This window comes from Oncorhynchus kisutch, linkage group LG15 (genome assembly GCF_002021735.2).
Source record: "Oncorhynchus kisutch isolate 150728-3 linkage group LG15, Okis_V2, whole genome shotgun sequence".
Lineage (NCBI taxonomy): Eukaryota > Metazoa > Chordata > Actinopteri > Salmoniformes > Salmonidae > Oncorhynchus > Oncorhynchus kisutch.
Genome location: NC_034188.2, coordinates 4,120,152 through 4,132,651, shown reverse-complemented (window position 1 = coordinate 4,132,651; position 12,500 = coordinate 4,120,152). Strand labels below are relative to the sequence as shown.

At 47.4% G+C, this 12,500-nt stretch overlaps 1 protein-coding gene across 1 annotated transcript in view; it reads right to left on the bottom strand.

The window, feature by feature from the left end:
* The window catches only part of LOC116353670 (netrin receptor UNC5A-like), a 121,486-nt gene that overhangs the window by 1,245 nt on the left and 107,741 nt on the right, over nt 1–12,500 (bottom strand). The window contains exon 7 of the mRNA XM_031791331.1: nt 3,458–3,691. Coding sequence (XP_031647191.1) covers nt 3,458–3,691 — 234 coding nt within the window. The remainder of the gene's footprint in view (nt 1–3,457; nt 3,692–12,500) is intronic.

The window sequence follows — 12,500 nt, the reverse complement described above, 5'->3', positions numbered from 1 at the left end:
TTCCCCCCCAACTTGTTAGATATTATGCTCATTGACACAGCTTGATAGTAAACGTCCCCGCCATGTGATTTATCATAGGAGCAATCTAAATGATCCAATCAGAGCAGGAGGATCAATTTAAATCCCAACATTTCTTTACAGACAGGCAAACTAGCCAATCGAGTTATTTAGACCACATCTCAAATCAAATCAAATCAAATGTTATTGGTCCTACATACACATGGTTAGCAGATGTTAATGTGAGTGTAGCGAAATGCTTGTGCTTCTAGTCTCCTCTCCTCTCCTCTCCTCTCCTCTCCTCTCCTCTCCTCTCCTCTCCTCTCCTCTCCTCTCCTCTCCTCTCCTCTCCTCTCCTCTCCTCTCCTCTCCTCTCCTCTCCTCTCCTCTCCTCTCCTCTCCTCTCCTCTCCTCTCCTCTCCTCTCCTCTCCTCTCCTCTCCTCTCCTCTCCTCTCCTCTCCCTTCCCACTCTCCTCTGTCCCCTCTTCTCCCCTCTTTTCCTGCTTTCCCCTACTCTCCCATCCACTCACCACCCCCCTCCTCTTTTCTCCTCTCCTCTCTCAATTCAATTCAATTTCAATGTAAGGGGCTTTATTGGCAAGGGAAATATATGTTTACATTGCCAAAGCAAGTGAAATAGACAATAAACAAAAGTGAAATAATCAATAAAAAGTAACAGTAAACATTACACTCACAGAAGTTCCACAAGACATTTCAAATGTCATATTATGTGCAAATAGTTGATTTGCTTGGGTCTAATTGTGCTGCTGTTCTGGGGCTCTGTGGGGTGTGTTTGTGTTTGTGAACAGAGCCCCAGGACCAGCTTGCTTAGGGGAATCGTCTCCAGGATAATTTCTCTGTAGGTTATGTTTTGTAGATGGTTTTGTTATGGATTTGGTATTTGTCCCATTTTGTGAATTCTTGGTTGGTGAGCGGACCCCAGACCTCAAAACTATGAAGGGCAATGGGTTCTATAATTGATTCAAGTATTTTTAGCCAGATCCTAATGTGCTAAAATGCTGGGTTCGTTGTCTGAGTCAGGCGCAGGGCACAGGTCTGAGAAAACACAAAAGTCTTTACTCAAAATATTCAAAACCAGAATATCTCCAACAAGGAAACATCGTATAGAGACGGTAGCACAAAACCATCACGGACAAAACAGAAAGGTAGACGAGAGGGTAAATAAGGAACATAATAAGTCATCATAATAACATAATAAGTAATCAAGTAATCAAGTAGTCAAGACAAAACAAAAGGAAAAAGGAAACATGGATCGGTGGTGACTAGAAAGCCGGTGACCCGAACAAGGAGTGGAGCCGACCTCAGCCGAAGTCGTGACACCTAATCGGTATTGTCAAATGTTATTTTCCTTTTGATGGCGTTGCCTTGTCTCACAGCTTTGTGGAAGTTACCTGTGGCGCTGATGTTTAGGCACGTATAGTTTTTTGTGTGCTCTTTGTATTTGTGGTCCTGGGAACTGGACCTTTCTTGAACACCATTATTTTGGTCTTACTGAGATTAGGGCCCAGGTCTGTCAGGGCCCAGGTCTGTCAGTGCCCAGGTCTGTCAGTGCCCAGGTCTGTCAGGGCCCAGGTCTGACAGGGCCCAGGTCTGACAGAATCTGTGCAGAATATCTAGGTGATGCTGTAGGCCCTCCTTGGTTGGGGACAGAAGCACCAGATTCAGAAAAAAGTTGTCATTTGACTTCAGATTCTGGGAAGGTGAGGCCGGATGCTGCAGACTGTTCTAGAGCCCTCGCCAATTCGTTGATATATACGTTGAAGAGGGTGGGGCTCAAGCTGCATCCCTGTCTCACACCACGGGCCTGTTTTAACCACACACTTGTTGTCATGTACATGGATTTTATAATGTCGTATGTTTTTTTCCCCCAACACCACTTCCATCAATTTGCATAGCAGACCCTCATGCCAAATTGAGTGGAAGGCTTTTAAATAATCAACAAAGCATGAGAAGACTTTGCCTTTGTTTTGGTTTGCTTCTTTGTCAATTAGGTTGTGCAGGGTGAATACGTGGTCTGTCGTATTGTATTTTGGTAAAAAAAAAACTTTTGAAATTGGCTCAGTACATTGTTTTCACTGAGGAAACGTACAAGTCTGCTGTTAATGATAATGCAGAGAATTTCCCCAAGGTAGCTGTTGACTCATATCCCAAGGTAGTGATTGGGGTCAAATTTGTCTCCACATTTGTCAATTGGAGTGAACAGTCCTTGGTTCCAAATATTGGGGAAGATGCCAGAGCCGTGGATGATGTTAAAGAGCCAACTGGAATTTGTGGTTTGTATATTTGATCATTTAATTTAGGGTACCATCAACACTACAGGTGTATTTTGTCCTGTAGTTCATTCAATGTATTGGAGACCCCCTCCCCCCCTGGCCCCCTCTCCCCCTGGCCCCCTCCCCCCCTGGCCCCCTCTCCCCCTGGCCCCCTCTCCCCCTGGCCCCCTATCCCCCTCTCCCCCTGGCCCCCTCTCCCCCTGGCCCCCTCTACCCCTGGCCCACTCTCCCCCTGGCCCCCTCTCCCCCTGGCCCACTCTCCCCCTCTCCCTTGGCCCACTCTCTCCTCTCCCCTGGCCCACTCTCCCCCTCTCCCTTGGCCCACTCTCTCCTCGCCCCTGGCCCACTCTCCCCCTCTCCCCTGGCCCACTATCCCCCTCTCCCCCTGGCCCCCTCTCCCCCTGGCCCACTCCCCCCTCTGGCCCCCTCTCCCCCTGGCCCCCTATCCCCCTGGCCCACTCTCCCCCTCCCCCTTGGCCCACTCTCTCCCCTCCCCTGGCCCACTCTCTCCCTCTCCCCCTGGCCCCCTCTCCCTCTGGCCCACTCTCCCCCTGGCCCACTCTCCCCCTCTCCCCCTGGCCCACTCTCCCCCTCTTCCCCTGTTCCACTCTCCCCCTCTCTCCCTGGCCCCCTCTCCCCCTGGCCCACTCTCCCCCTCTCTCTCCCTCTTCCTCTGGCCCACTCTCCCCCTCTCCCCCTGGCCCCAAAGTGCACTAGTCTCTCCATCTCTCTCATTCTCTCACTGCTGTGGTAAGCCACAGCCTATCTAGGGAGTTGTAGTTTTTACAGGGTGATTTAAAATGTGCTATTGTTTGGTAATCCAGACATCACACAGCTCTATCATTCGTTACAAATAGAGACATTCATTTAGCAGATACATGAACCACTCAGAACACTCATTGGCTCGTCCCAAACGCCACCCTATTTCATATATAGTGCACTGCTTTTGACAAGGGCCCATGGAGGGGGGGGGGGGGGGGGGTACTTTAAGTTGGGCACAGACAGACAGACAGACAGACAGACAGACCCTAGATCATTCAAGCGTCCGGGAGGCACATTTCCGTCAGGATGTCTAATCAGCCTTTCAGCGTATCCACTTTAATAGACAGGATGAAACAACACCTCTGTGGGGTTCTAAAGGTGTGTATGTATCTAGGTTCCTTACCTTGAAGACATCTTGTGTATCATCCATGCAGTAGACTCTGATGTTATACTCTAGGGTAGAGCAGTATGCGTCAGAGAAGAGCACCAGACGGAGACGCTTAGCTGCGGACATGTTTAGAGATTCTCCCACCAGAGAGAAACGACCCAACTGCTCCGAGAACACTCTGCACGTCTCTGCCTCCAACTGACAGTAATACGGCTCCGAGATCAACTCCTCTCCCATCATTAAGACGTCCTGGGGATAGAGAGAGAGGTGTGGGGTTAGGGGCAGGGTGTGTGTGTGTGTGTGTGTGTGTGTGTGTGTGTGTGTGTGTGTGTGTGTGTGTGTGTGTGTGCGTGTGTGTGTGTTTGAGACAGCAGTACGGCTCTGAGTGCTTCACCCATCTGGAGCCCATCCTGGGGATAGACAGGCTGAAGTGTGGTTATGGGATCAGTGGGAGGGTGTGTGGTAGTGGGGTCAGGGGGAGGGTGTGTGGTTGTGGGATCAGTGGGAGGGTGTGTGGTTATGGGATCAGTGGGAGGGTGTGTGGTTATGGGATCAGTGGGAGGGTGTGTGGTTATGGGATCAGGGGGAGGGTGTGTGGTTATGGGATCAGGGGGAGGGTGTGTGGTTATGGGATCAGGGGGAGGGTGTGTGGTTATGGGATCAGGGGGAGGGTGTGTGGTTATGGGATCAGGGGGAGGGTGTGTTGTTATGGGGTCAGTGGGAGGGTGTGTGGTTATGGGGTCAGGGGGAGGGTGTGTTGTTCTGGGGTCAGGAGGAGGGTGTGTGGTAGATGGGTCAGGGGGAGGATGTGTGGTTATGGGATCAGTGGGAGGGTGTGTGGTTATGGGATCAGTGGGAGGGTGTGTTGTTATGGGGTGAGGGGGAGGGTGTGTTGTTATGGGGTCAGGAGAAGGGTGTGTTGTTATGGGGTCAGGAGGAGGGTGTGTGGTTATGGGGTCAGGGAGAGGGTGTGTGGTTATGGGGTCAGGGGGAGGGTGTGTTGTTATGGGGTCAGGAGGAGGGTGTGTGGTAGATGGGTCAGGGGGAGGGTGTGTGGTTATGGGGTCAGGGGGAGGGTGTGTGGTTATGGGATCAGGGGGAGGGTGTGTTGTTATGGGGTCAGTGGGAGGGTGTGTTGTTATAGGGTCAGGGGGAGGGTGTGTTGTTATGGGGTCAGGAGGAGGGTGTGTGGTAGATGGGTCAGGGGGAGGATGTGTGGTTATGGGATCAGTGGGAGGGTGTGTGGTTATGGGATCAGTGGGAGGGTGTGTTGTTATGGGATCAGTGGGAGGGTGTGTGGTAGTGGGGTCAGGGGGAGGGTGTGTGGTTATGGGGTCAGGGGGAGGGTGTGTTGTTATGGGATCCGTGGGAGGGTGTGTGGTTATGGGGTCAGGGAGTCAGGGGGTCAGGGTGAGGGTGTGTGGTAGAGGGGTCAGGGGGAGGGGGTGGTAGAGGGGTCAGGGGGAGGGTGTGTGGTTATGGGGTCAGGGAGAGGGTGTGTGGTTATGGGGTCAGGGGGTCAGGGAAGGGTGTGTGGTAGAGGGGTCAGGGGGAGGGTGTGTGGTAGAGGGGTCAGGGGAGGATGTGTGGTTATGGGGTCAGGGGGAGGGTGTGTGGTTATGGGGTCAGAGGGTGTGTGGTAGTGGGGTCAGGGGGAGGGTGTGTGGTTATGGGGTCAGGGGGTCAGGGGGAGGGTGTGTGGTAGAGGGGTCAGGGTAGGATGTGTGGTTATGGGGTCAGGGAGAGGGTGTGTGGTTATGGGGTCAGGAGGAGGGTGTGTGGTAGATGGGTCAGGGGGAGGGTGTGTGGTTATGGGGTCAGGGGGAGGGTGTGTGGTAGATGGGTCAGGGGGAGGGTGTGTGGTTATGGGGTCAGGGGGAGGGTGTGTGGTAATGGGGTCAGACGGAGGGTGTATTGTTATGGGGTCAGACGGAGGTTGTGTGGTTATGGGGTCAGACAGAGGGTGTGTGGTTATGGGGTCAGACGGAGGGTGTGTGGTAGAGGGGTCAGACGGAGGGTGTGTGGTAGAGGGGTCAGGGGGAGGGTGTGTTGTTATGGGGTCAGACAGAGGGTGTGTGGTTATGGGGTCAGGCGGTGTATATACAGTATGTGAGGACAGTGACCTATAGAACATTAACAATCAACTACATAGTTCGGATCTAGGCAATCAATTGACATGAAAGAAGACTCCTCTAATTTCCTGGCAATAACACTGAGAGAACAGAGAGAGAGAAAGCCTAGAGAAAGGAAGGAGAACAGAGAGAGCAGAGAGAGAGAACAGAGAGAGAAAGGAGAGAGAACAGAGAGAACAGAGAGAGAGAACAGAGAGAGAACAGACAGAAAGGAGAGAGAGACATGTGGGAGAATAGAGAGAAAGGAGAGAACAGAGAGAGAAAGAAGAGAGAGAAAGGAGAGAGAACAGTGAGAACAGAGAGAGAGAACAGAGAGAGAACAGAGAGAAAGGAGAGAACAGAGAGAGAAAGAAGAGAGAGAAAGGAGAGAGAACAGAGAGAACAGAGAGAGAGAACAGAGAGAAAGGAGAGAGAGAAATGAGGGAGAACAGAGAGAAAGGAGAGAACAGAGAGAGAAAGAAGAGAGAGAAAGGAGAGAGAACAGAGAGAACAGAGAGAGAGAACAGAGAGATAACAGAGAGAAAGGAGAGAACAGAGAGAGAAAGAAGAGAGAGAAAGGAGAGAGAACAGAGAGAACAGAGAGAGAGAACAGAGAGAGAACAGAGAGAAAGGAGAGAGAGACATGTGGGAGAATAGAGAGAAAGGAGAGAACAGAGAGAGAAAGAAGAGAGAGAAAGGAGAGAGAACAGTGAGAACAGAGAGAGAGAACAGAGAGAGAACAGAGAGAAAGGAGAGAACAGAGAGAGAAAGAAGAGAGAGAAAGGAGAGAGAACAGAGAGAACAGAGAGAGAGAACAGAGAGAAAGGAGAGAGAGAAATGAGGGAGAACAGAGAGAAAGGAGAGAACAGAGAGAGAAAGAAGAGAGAGAAAGGAGAGAGAACAGAGAGAACAGAGAGAGAGAACAGAGAGATAACAGAGAGAAAGGAGAGAACAGAGAGAGAAAGAAGAGAGAGAAAGGAGAGAGAACAGAGAGAACAGAGAGAGAGAACAGAGAGAGAACAGAGAGAAAGGAGAGAGAGAAATGAGGGAGAACAGAGAGAGAACAGAGAGAGAAAGGAGAGATAACAGAGAGAGAACAGAGAGAGAAAGAAGAGAGAGAAAGGAGAGAGAACAGAGAAAACAGAGAGAGAACAGTGAGAGAACAGTGAGAGAACAGAGAGAGAAATAAGAGAGAGACAGGAGAGAGAACAGAGGGAGAGAGAACAGAGAGAGAGAAAGAAGAGAGAGAAAGGAGAGAGAACAGAGAGAGAACGGAGAGAGAACAGAGAGAGAACAGAGAGAGAACAGAGAGAGAACGGAGAGAGAGGAGAGAGAGAACGGAGAGAGAACAGAGAGAGAACAGATATAGAACAGAGAGAGAACGGAGAGAGAACAGAGAGAGAACAGAGAGAGAACGGAGAGAGAACAGATATAGAACAGAGAGAGAACAGAGAGAGAACAGAGAGAGAACAGATATAGAACAGAGAGAGAACGGAGAGAGAACGGAGAGAGAACAGATATAGAACAGAGAGAGAACGGAGAGAGAACGGAGAGAGAACAGAGAGAGAACGGAGAGAGAACGGAGAGAGAGGAGAGATGTAACATCCAATAAATATTAGATTCCTCAGCCAGAGGAATGAGTTCAGAGAGGTGAAGTGAGAGAAAGAGAGGAAGAGAACTATGAAGAGAGCTGGCTGCCAGAACAGTACAATTACCAACAGCTCTACCTGCCAGAACAATTACTATTAGCTCTACCTGCCAGAACAATTACCAAAAGCTCTACCTGCCAGAACAATTACCAACAGCTCTACCTGCCAGAACAATTACCAACAGCTCTACCTGCCAGAACAATTACCAACAGCTCTACCTGCCAGAACAATTACCAACAGCTCTACCTGCCAGAAAATTACCAACAGCTCTACCTGCCAGAACAATTACCAACAGCTCTACCTGCCAGAACAATTACCAACAGCTCTACCTGCCAGAACAATTACCAACAGCTCAACAGACCAGAACAATTACTATTAGCTCTACCTGCCAGAACAATTACTATTAGCTCTACCTGCCAGAACAATTACCAACAGTTCTACCTGCCAGAACAATTACCAACAGCTCAACAGACCAGAACAGTACAATTACCAACAGCTCAACAGACCAGAACAGTACAATTACCAACAGCTCAACAGACCAGAACAGTACAATTACCAACAGCTCAACAGACCAGAACAGTACAATTACCAACAGCTCAACAGACCAGAACAATTACCAACAGCTCAACAGACCAGAACAGTACAATTACCAACAGCTCAACAGACCAGTACAATTACCAACAGCTCAACAGACCAGAACAATTACCAACAGCTCAACAGACCAGAACAGTACAATTACCAACAGCTCAACAGACCAGAACAGTACAATTACCAACAGCTCAACAGACCAGTACAATTACCAACAGCTCAACAGACCAGAACAATTACCAACAGCTCAACAGACCAGAACAGTACAATTACCAACAGCTCAACAGACCAGAACAGTACAATTACCAACAGCTCAACAGACCAGAACAATTACCAACAGCTCAACAGACCAGAACAATTACCAACAGCTCAACAGACCAGTACAATTACCAACAGCTCAACAGACCAGAACAATTACCAACAGCTCAACAGACCAGAACAATTACCAACAGCTCAACAGACCAGAACAATTACCAACAGCTCAACAGACCAGAACAATTACCAACAGCTCAACAGACCAGAACAATTACCAACAGCTCAACAGACCAGAACAATTACCAACAGCTCAACAGACCAGAACAATTACCAACAGCTCAACAGACCAGAACAGTACAATTACCAACAGCTCAACAGACCAGAACAATTACCAACAGCTCAACAGACCAGAACAATTACCAACAGCTCAACAGACCAGAACAATTACCAACAGCTCAACAGACCAGAACAGTACAATTACCAACAGCTCAACAGACCAGAACAATTACCAACAGCTCAACAGACCAGAACAGTACAATTACCAACAGCTCAACAGACCAGAACAATTACCAACAGCTCAACAGACCAGAACAATTACCAACAGCTCAACAGACCAGAACAATTACCAACAGCTCAACAGACCAGAACAATTACCAACAGCTCAACAGACCAGAACAATTACCAACAGCTCAACAGACCAGAACAGTACAATTACCAACAGCTCAACAGACCAGAACAATTACCAACAGCTCAACAGACCAGAACAATTACCAACAGCTCAACAGACCAGAACAATTACCAACAGCTCAACAGACCAGAACAGTACAATTACCAACAGCTCAACAGACCAGAACAATTACCAACAGCTCAACAGACCAGAACAGTACAATTACCAACAGCTCAACAGACCAGAACAATTACCAACAGCTCAACAGACCAGAACAATTACCAACAGCTCAACAGACCAGAACAGTACAATTACCAACAGCTCAACAGACCAGAACAATTACCAACAGCTCAACAGACCAGTACAATTACCAACAGCTCAACAGACCAGTACAATTACCAACAGCTCAACAGACCAGAACAGTACAATTACCAACAGCTCAACAGACCAGTACAATTACCAACAGCTCAACAGACCAGAACAATTACCAACAGCTCAACAGACCAGAACAATTACCAACAGCTCAACAGACCTAGATGATACAGGAGTACTGCTTTACTTTGCTACTTGCTATTGTTTTTAACTGGTTTATGCTGCATTTGATAAATAAAAGATACATAGAAGCTGTCCGTTGATCCTGTTATCAGTGAGATGATTAAATCAATAAATGACCTAAACCTAAAAATAAGCTTTGATGGACACAAAACAGCCTCAGCCGCTATAAGTCCTAAAAGACTTAGGAGGGATTTTAATGTTTCTTTGACAGTTGTTGATAAGTCTTTGATCATTTAATCTATCAAATAAGCACATTTAAAGCCTGATTAAAATCAATAAATTACCTAATGAATAAACTTTGATTGACACCAAACATTCACATTTAGTTTCAACCCACTTGGCTACAGCCAAAATGGTCCCTGTACAGATTTATATAAAATCACTACTTATTTAGAGTTTTTTTATACAATGTTTCAACACACTTTACACATGAAAAAAAATATACAAAAAGTCATGAACATGAGCCCCATGGGATTGATACCACACTATACACATCAATAGCATCAGAAGGGACACAGTTCATTTCCTTATGCAACCACAATAGAGTCTCTAATCTAATCTAATAATGTCTGTTTCTCTGACTGGAGAGCAGAGGAGAGAGAAACCGTTTCACATCCACATCTTTCTGACATGAACTTCTTCTCTCTTACCTTCTACTTCCCTTTTCCCTTCTCTTTCTCGCCTCTCAATTATGTATTTTTTGTATCTTTCGATGGCTCTTCTTGTCTTGTCTCTGAGATCGTACACAGTTTTGTGGAAGTTACCTGTGGCGCTGTCTCTCTCTCTGTTTCTCTCTCTCTCTCTGTTTCTCTCTCTCTCTCTGTTTCTCTCTCTCTGTCTCTCTCTCTCTCTGTCTCTCTCTCTCTGTCTCTCTCTCTCTCTCTCTGTCTCTCTCTCTCTCTCTCTCTCTCTCTCTCTCACTCTCTCTCTGTCTCTCTCTCTCTCTCTCTCTCTCCCTCTCTCTCTCTCTCTCTCTCTCGCTCTCTGTCTGTCTCTCTGCTTTACTGTTTGTAGGGGTTATTGGCCTGGGGTTGACAGGGGCAGGGGATGGAGGTGGCTTTTTCTTTCCGGGTGGCTGCAGCGACGGTTCGGAATATCAGGAGGGGAGGTAGAGAGGGTGTTGGGGCGTAGGTCTTCTTTCATGTTCAATATTGGGCATAAATGATTTACCCCTCCGTGTAGGTGGGCGGTGGGATGTCAGAGCGATAGATTGGCCTGTCGAAGTCTGAGGTTAGAGCTGCACGTTTAATCATCAGCCTCTGGCTCAGATATATCTCTGTCTCTCTCTCTCTCTCTGTCTCTCTCTCTGTCTCTCTCTCTCTCTCTCTCTCTCTCTCTCTCTCTCTGTCTCTCTGCCTCTCTGTCTCTCTGCCATATTGTGTCTACAATCGTGGCAAAAAGTTTTGAGAATGACACAAATATTAATTTTCACAAAGTTTGCTGCTTCAGTGTCTTTAGATATTTTTGTCAGATGTTACTATGGATACTGAAGTATCATTACAAGCATTTCATAAGTTTTCAAAGGCTTTTATTGACAATTACATGAAGTTGATGCAAAGAGTCAATATTTGCAGTGTTGACCCTTCTTTTTCAAGACCTCTGCAATCCACCCTGGCATGCTGTCAATTAACTTCTGGGCCACATCCTGACTGATGGCAGCCCATTCAATTAACTTCTGGGCCACATCCTGACTGATGGCAGCCCATTCAATTAACTTCTGGGCCACATCCTGACTGATGGCAGCCCATTCTTGCATAATCAATGCTTGGAGTTTGTCAGATGCACTCATACCTGCCTGCTGCCATTCCTGAGCAAGCTCTGTACTGGTGGTGCCCCGATACCGCAGCTGAATCAACTTTACGAGACTGTCCTGGCACTTGCTGGACATTCTTGGGCGCCCTAAAGCCTTCTTCACAACAATTGAACCGCTCTCCTTGAAGTTCTTGATGATCCGATAAATGGTTGATTTAGGTGCAATCTTACTGGCAGCAATATCCTTGCCTGTGAAGCCCTTTTTGTGCAAAGCAATGATGACAGCACATGTTTCCTTGCAGGTAACCATGGTTGACAGAGGAAGAACAGTGATTCCAAGCACCACCCTCCTTTTGAAGCTTCCAGTCTGTTTTTCAAATTCAATCAGCATGACAGAGTGATCTCCAGCCTTGTCCTCGTCAACACTCACACCTGTGTTAACGAGAGAATCACTGACATGTTGTCAGCTGGTCTTTTTGTGGCAGGGCTGAAATGCAGTGGAAATATTTTTGGGGGATTCAGTTCATTTGCATGGCAAAGAGGGACTTTGTAATTAATTTTTATTAATCTGATCACTCTTCATAACAATCTGGAGTATATGCAAATGGCCATCATACAAACTGAGGCAGCAGACTTTGTGAAAATTAATATTTGTGTCATTTTCTAAACTTTTGGCCACAACTGTATATACAGTATGGTAACGATGTGCAAATGGAGTTATAGACCTACTCAGGCTGGTTATAAACCTACTCAGGCAGGTTATAGACAGACTATAACATTCAACCTAATGGAGTTATAGACCTACTCAGGCTGGTTATAGACCTACTCAGGCTGATTATAGACCTACTCAGGCTGGTAATAGACCTACTCAGGCTGGTTATAGACCTACTCAGGCTGGTTATAGACCTACTCAGGCTGGTTATAGACCTACTCAGGCTGGTTATAGACCTCCTCAGGCTGGTTATAGACCTACTCAGGCTGGCTATAGTCAGACTATCACATTAGATGTATACCACAGCCCACATAACCACGTAGCCTAGCCACATAACCCATATATCCTTATGCCTAGTGGTTAGAGTGTAGAGGTGGCAGGTAGCCTAGTGGTTAGAGTGTAGAGGTGGCAGGTAGCCTAGTGGTTAGAGTGTAGAGGTGGCAGGTAGCCTAGTGGTTAGAGTGTAGAGGCGGCAGGTAGCCTAGTGGTTAGAGTGTACAGGTGGCAGGTAGCCTTGCCACATAACCCATCTATCCTTATGAAAAAGGACTGAAGGCAGAAACAGATGATTTGGTTCCATTTCAACATACTGTGTAGCCTAGTAGCCACACTTTAAACTGTTCAAAGTTTCAAATCAAAATTATATTGCAAAACAACATGGACAGTCTACCATGGACTAATCACCAGTCAGTGATCCCAGAGACAAACATGGACATTCTACCATGGACTAATCACCAGTCAGTGATCCCAGAGACAAACATGGACATTC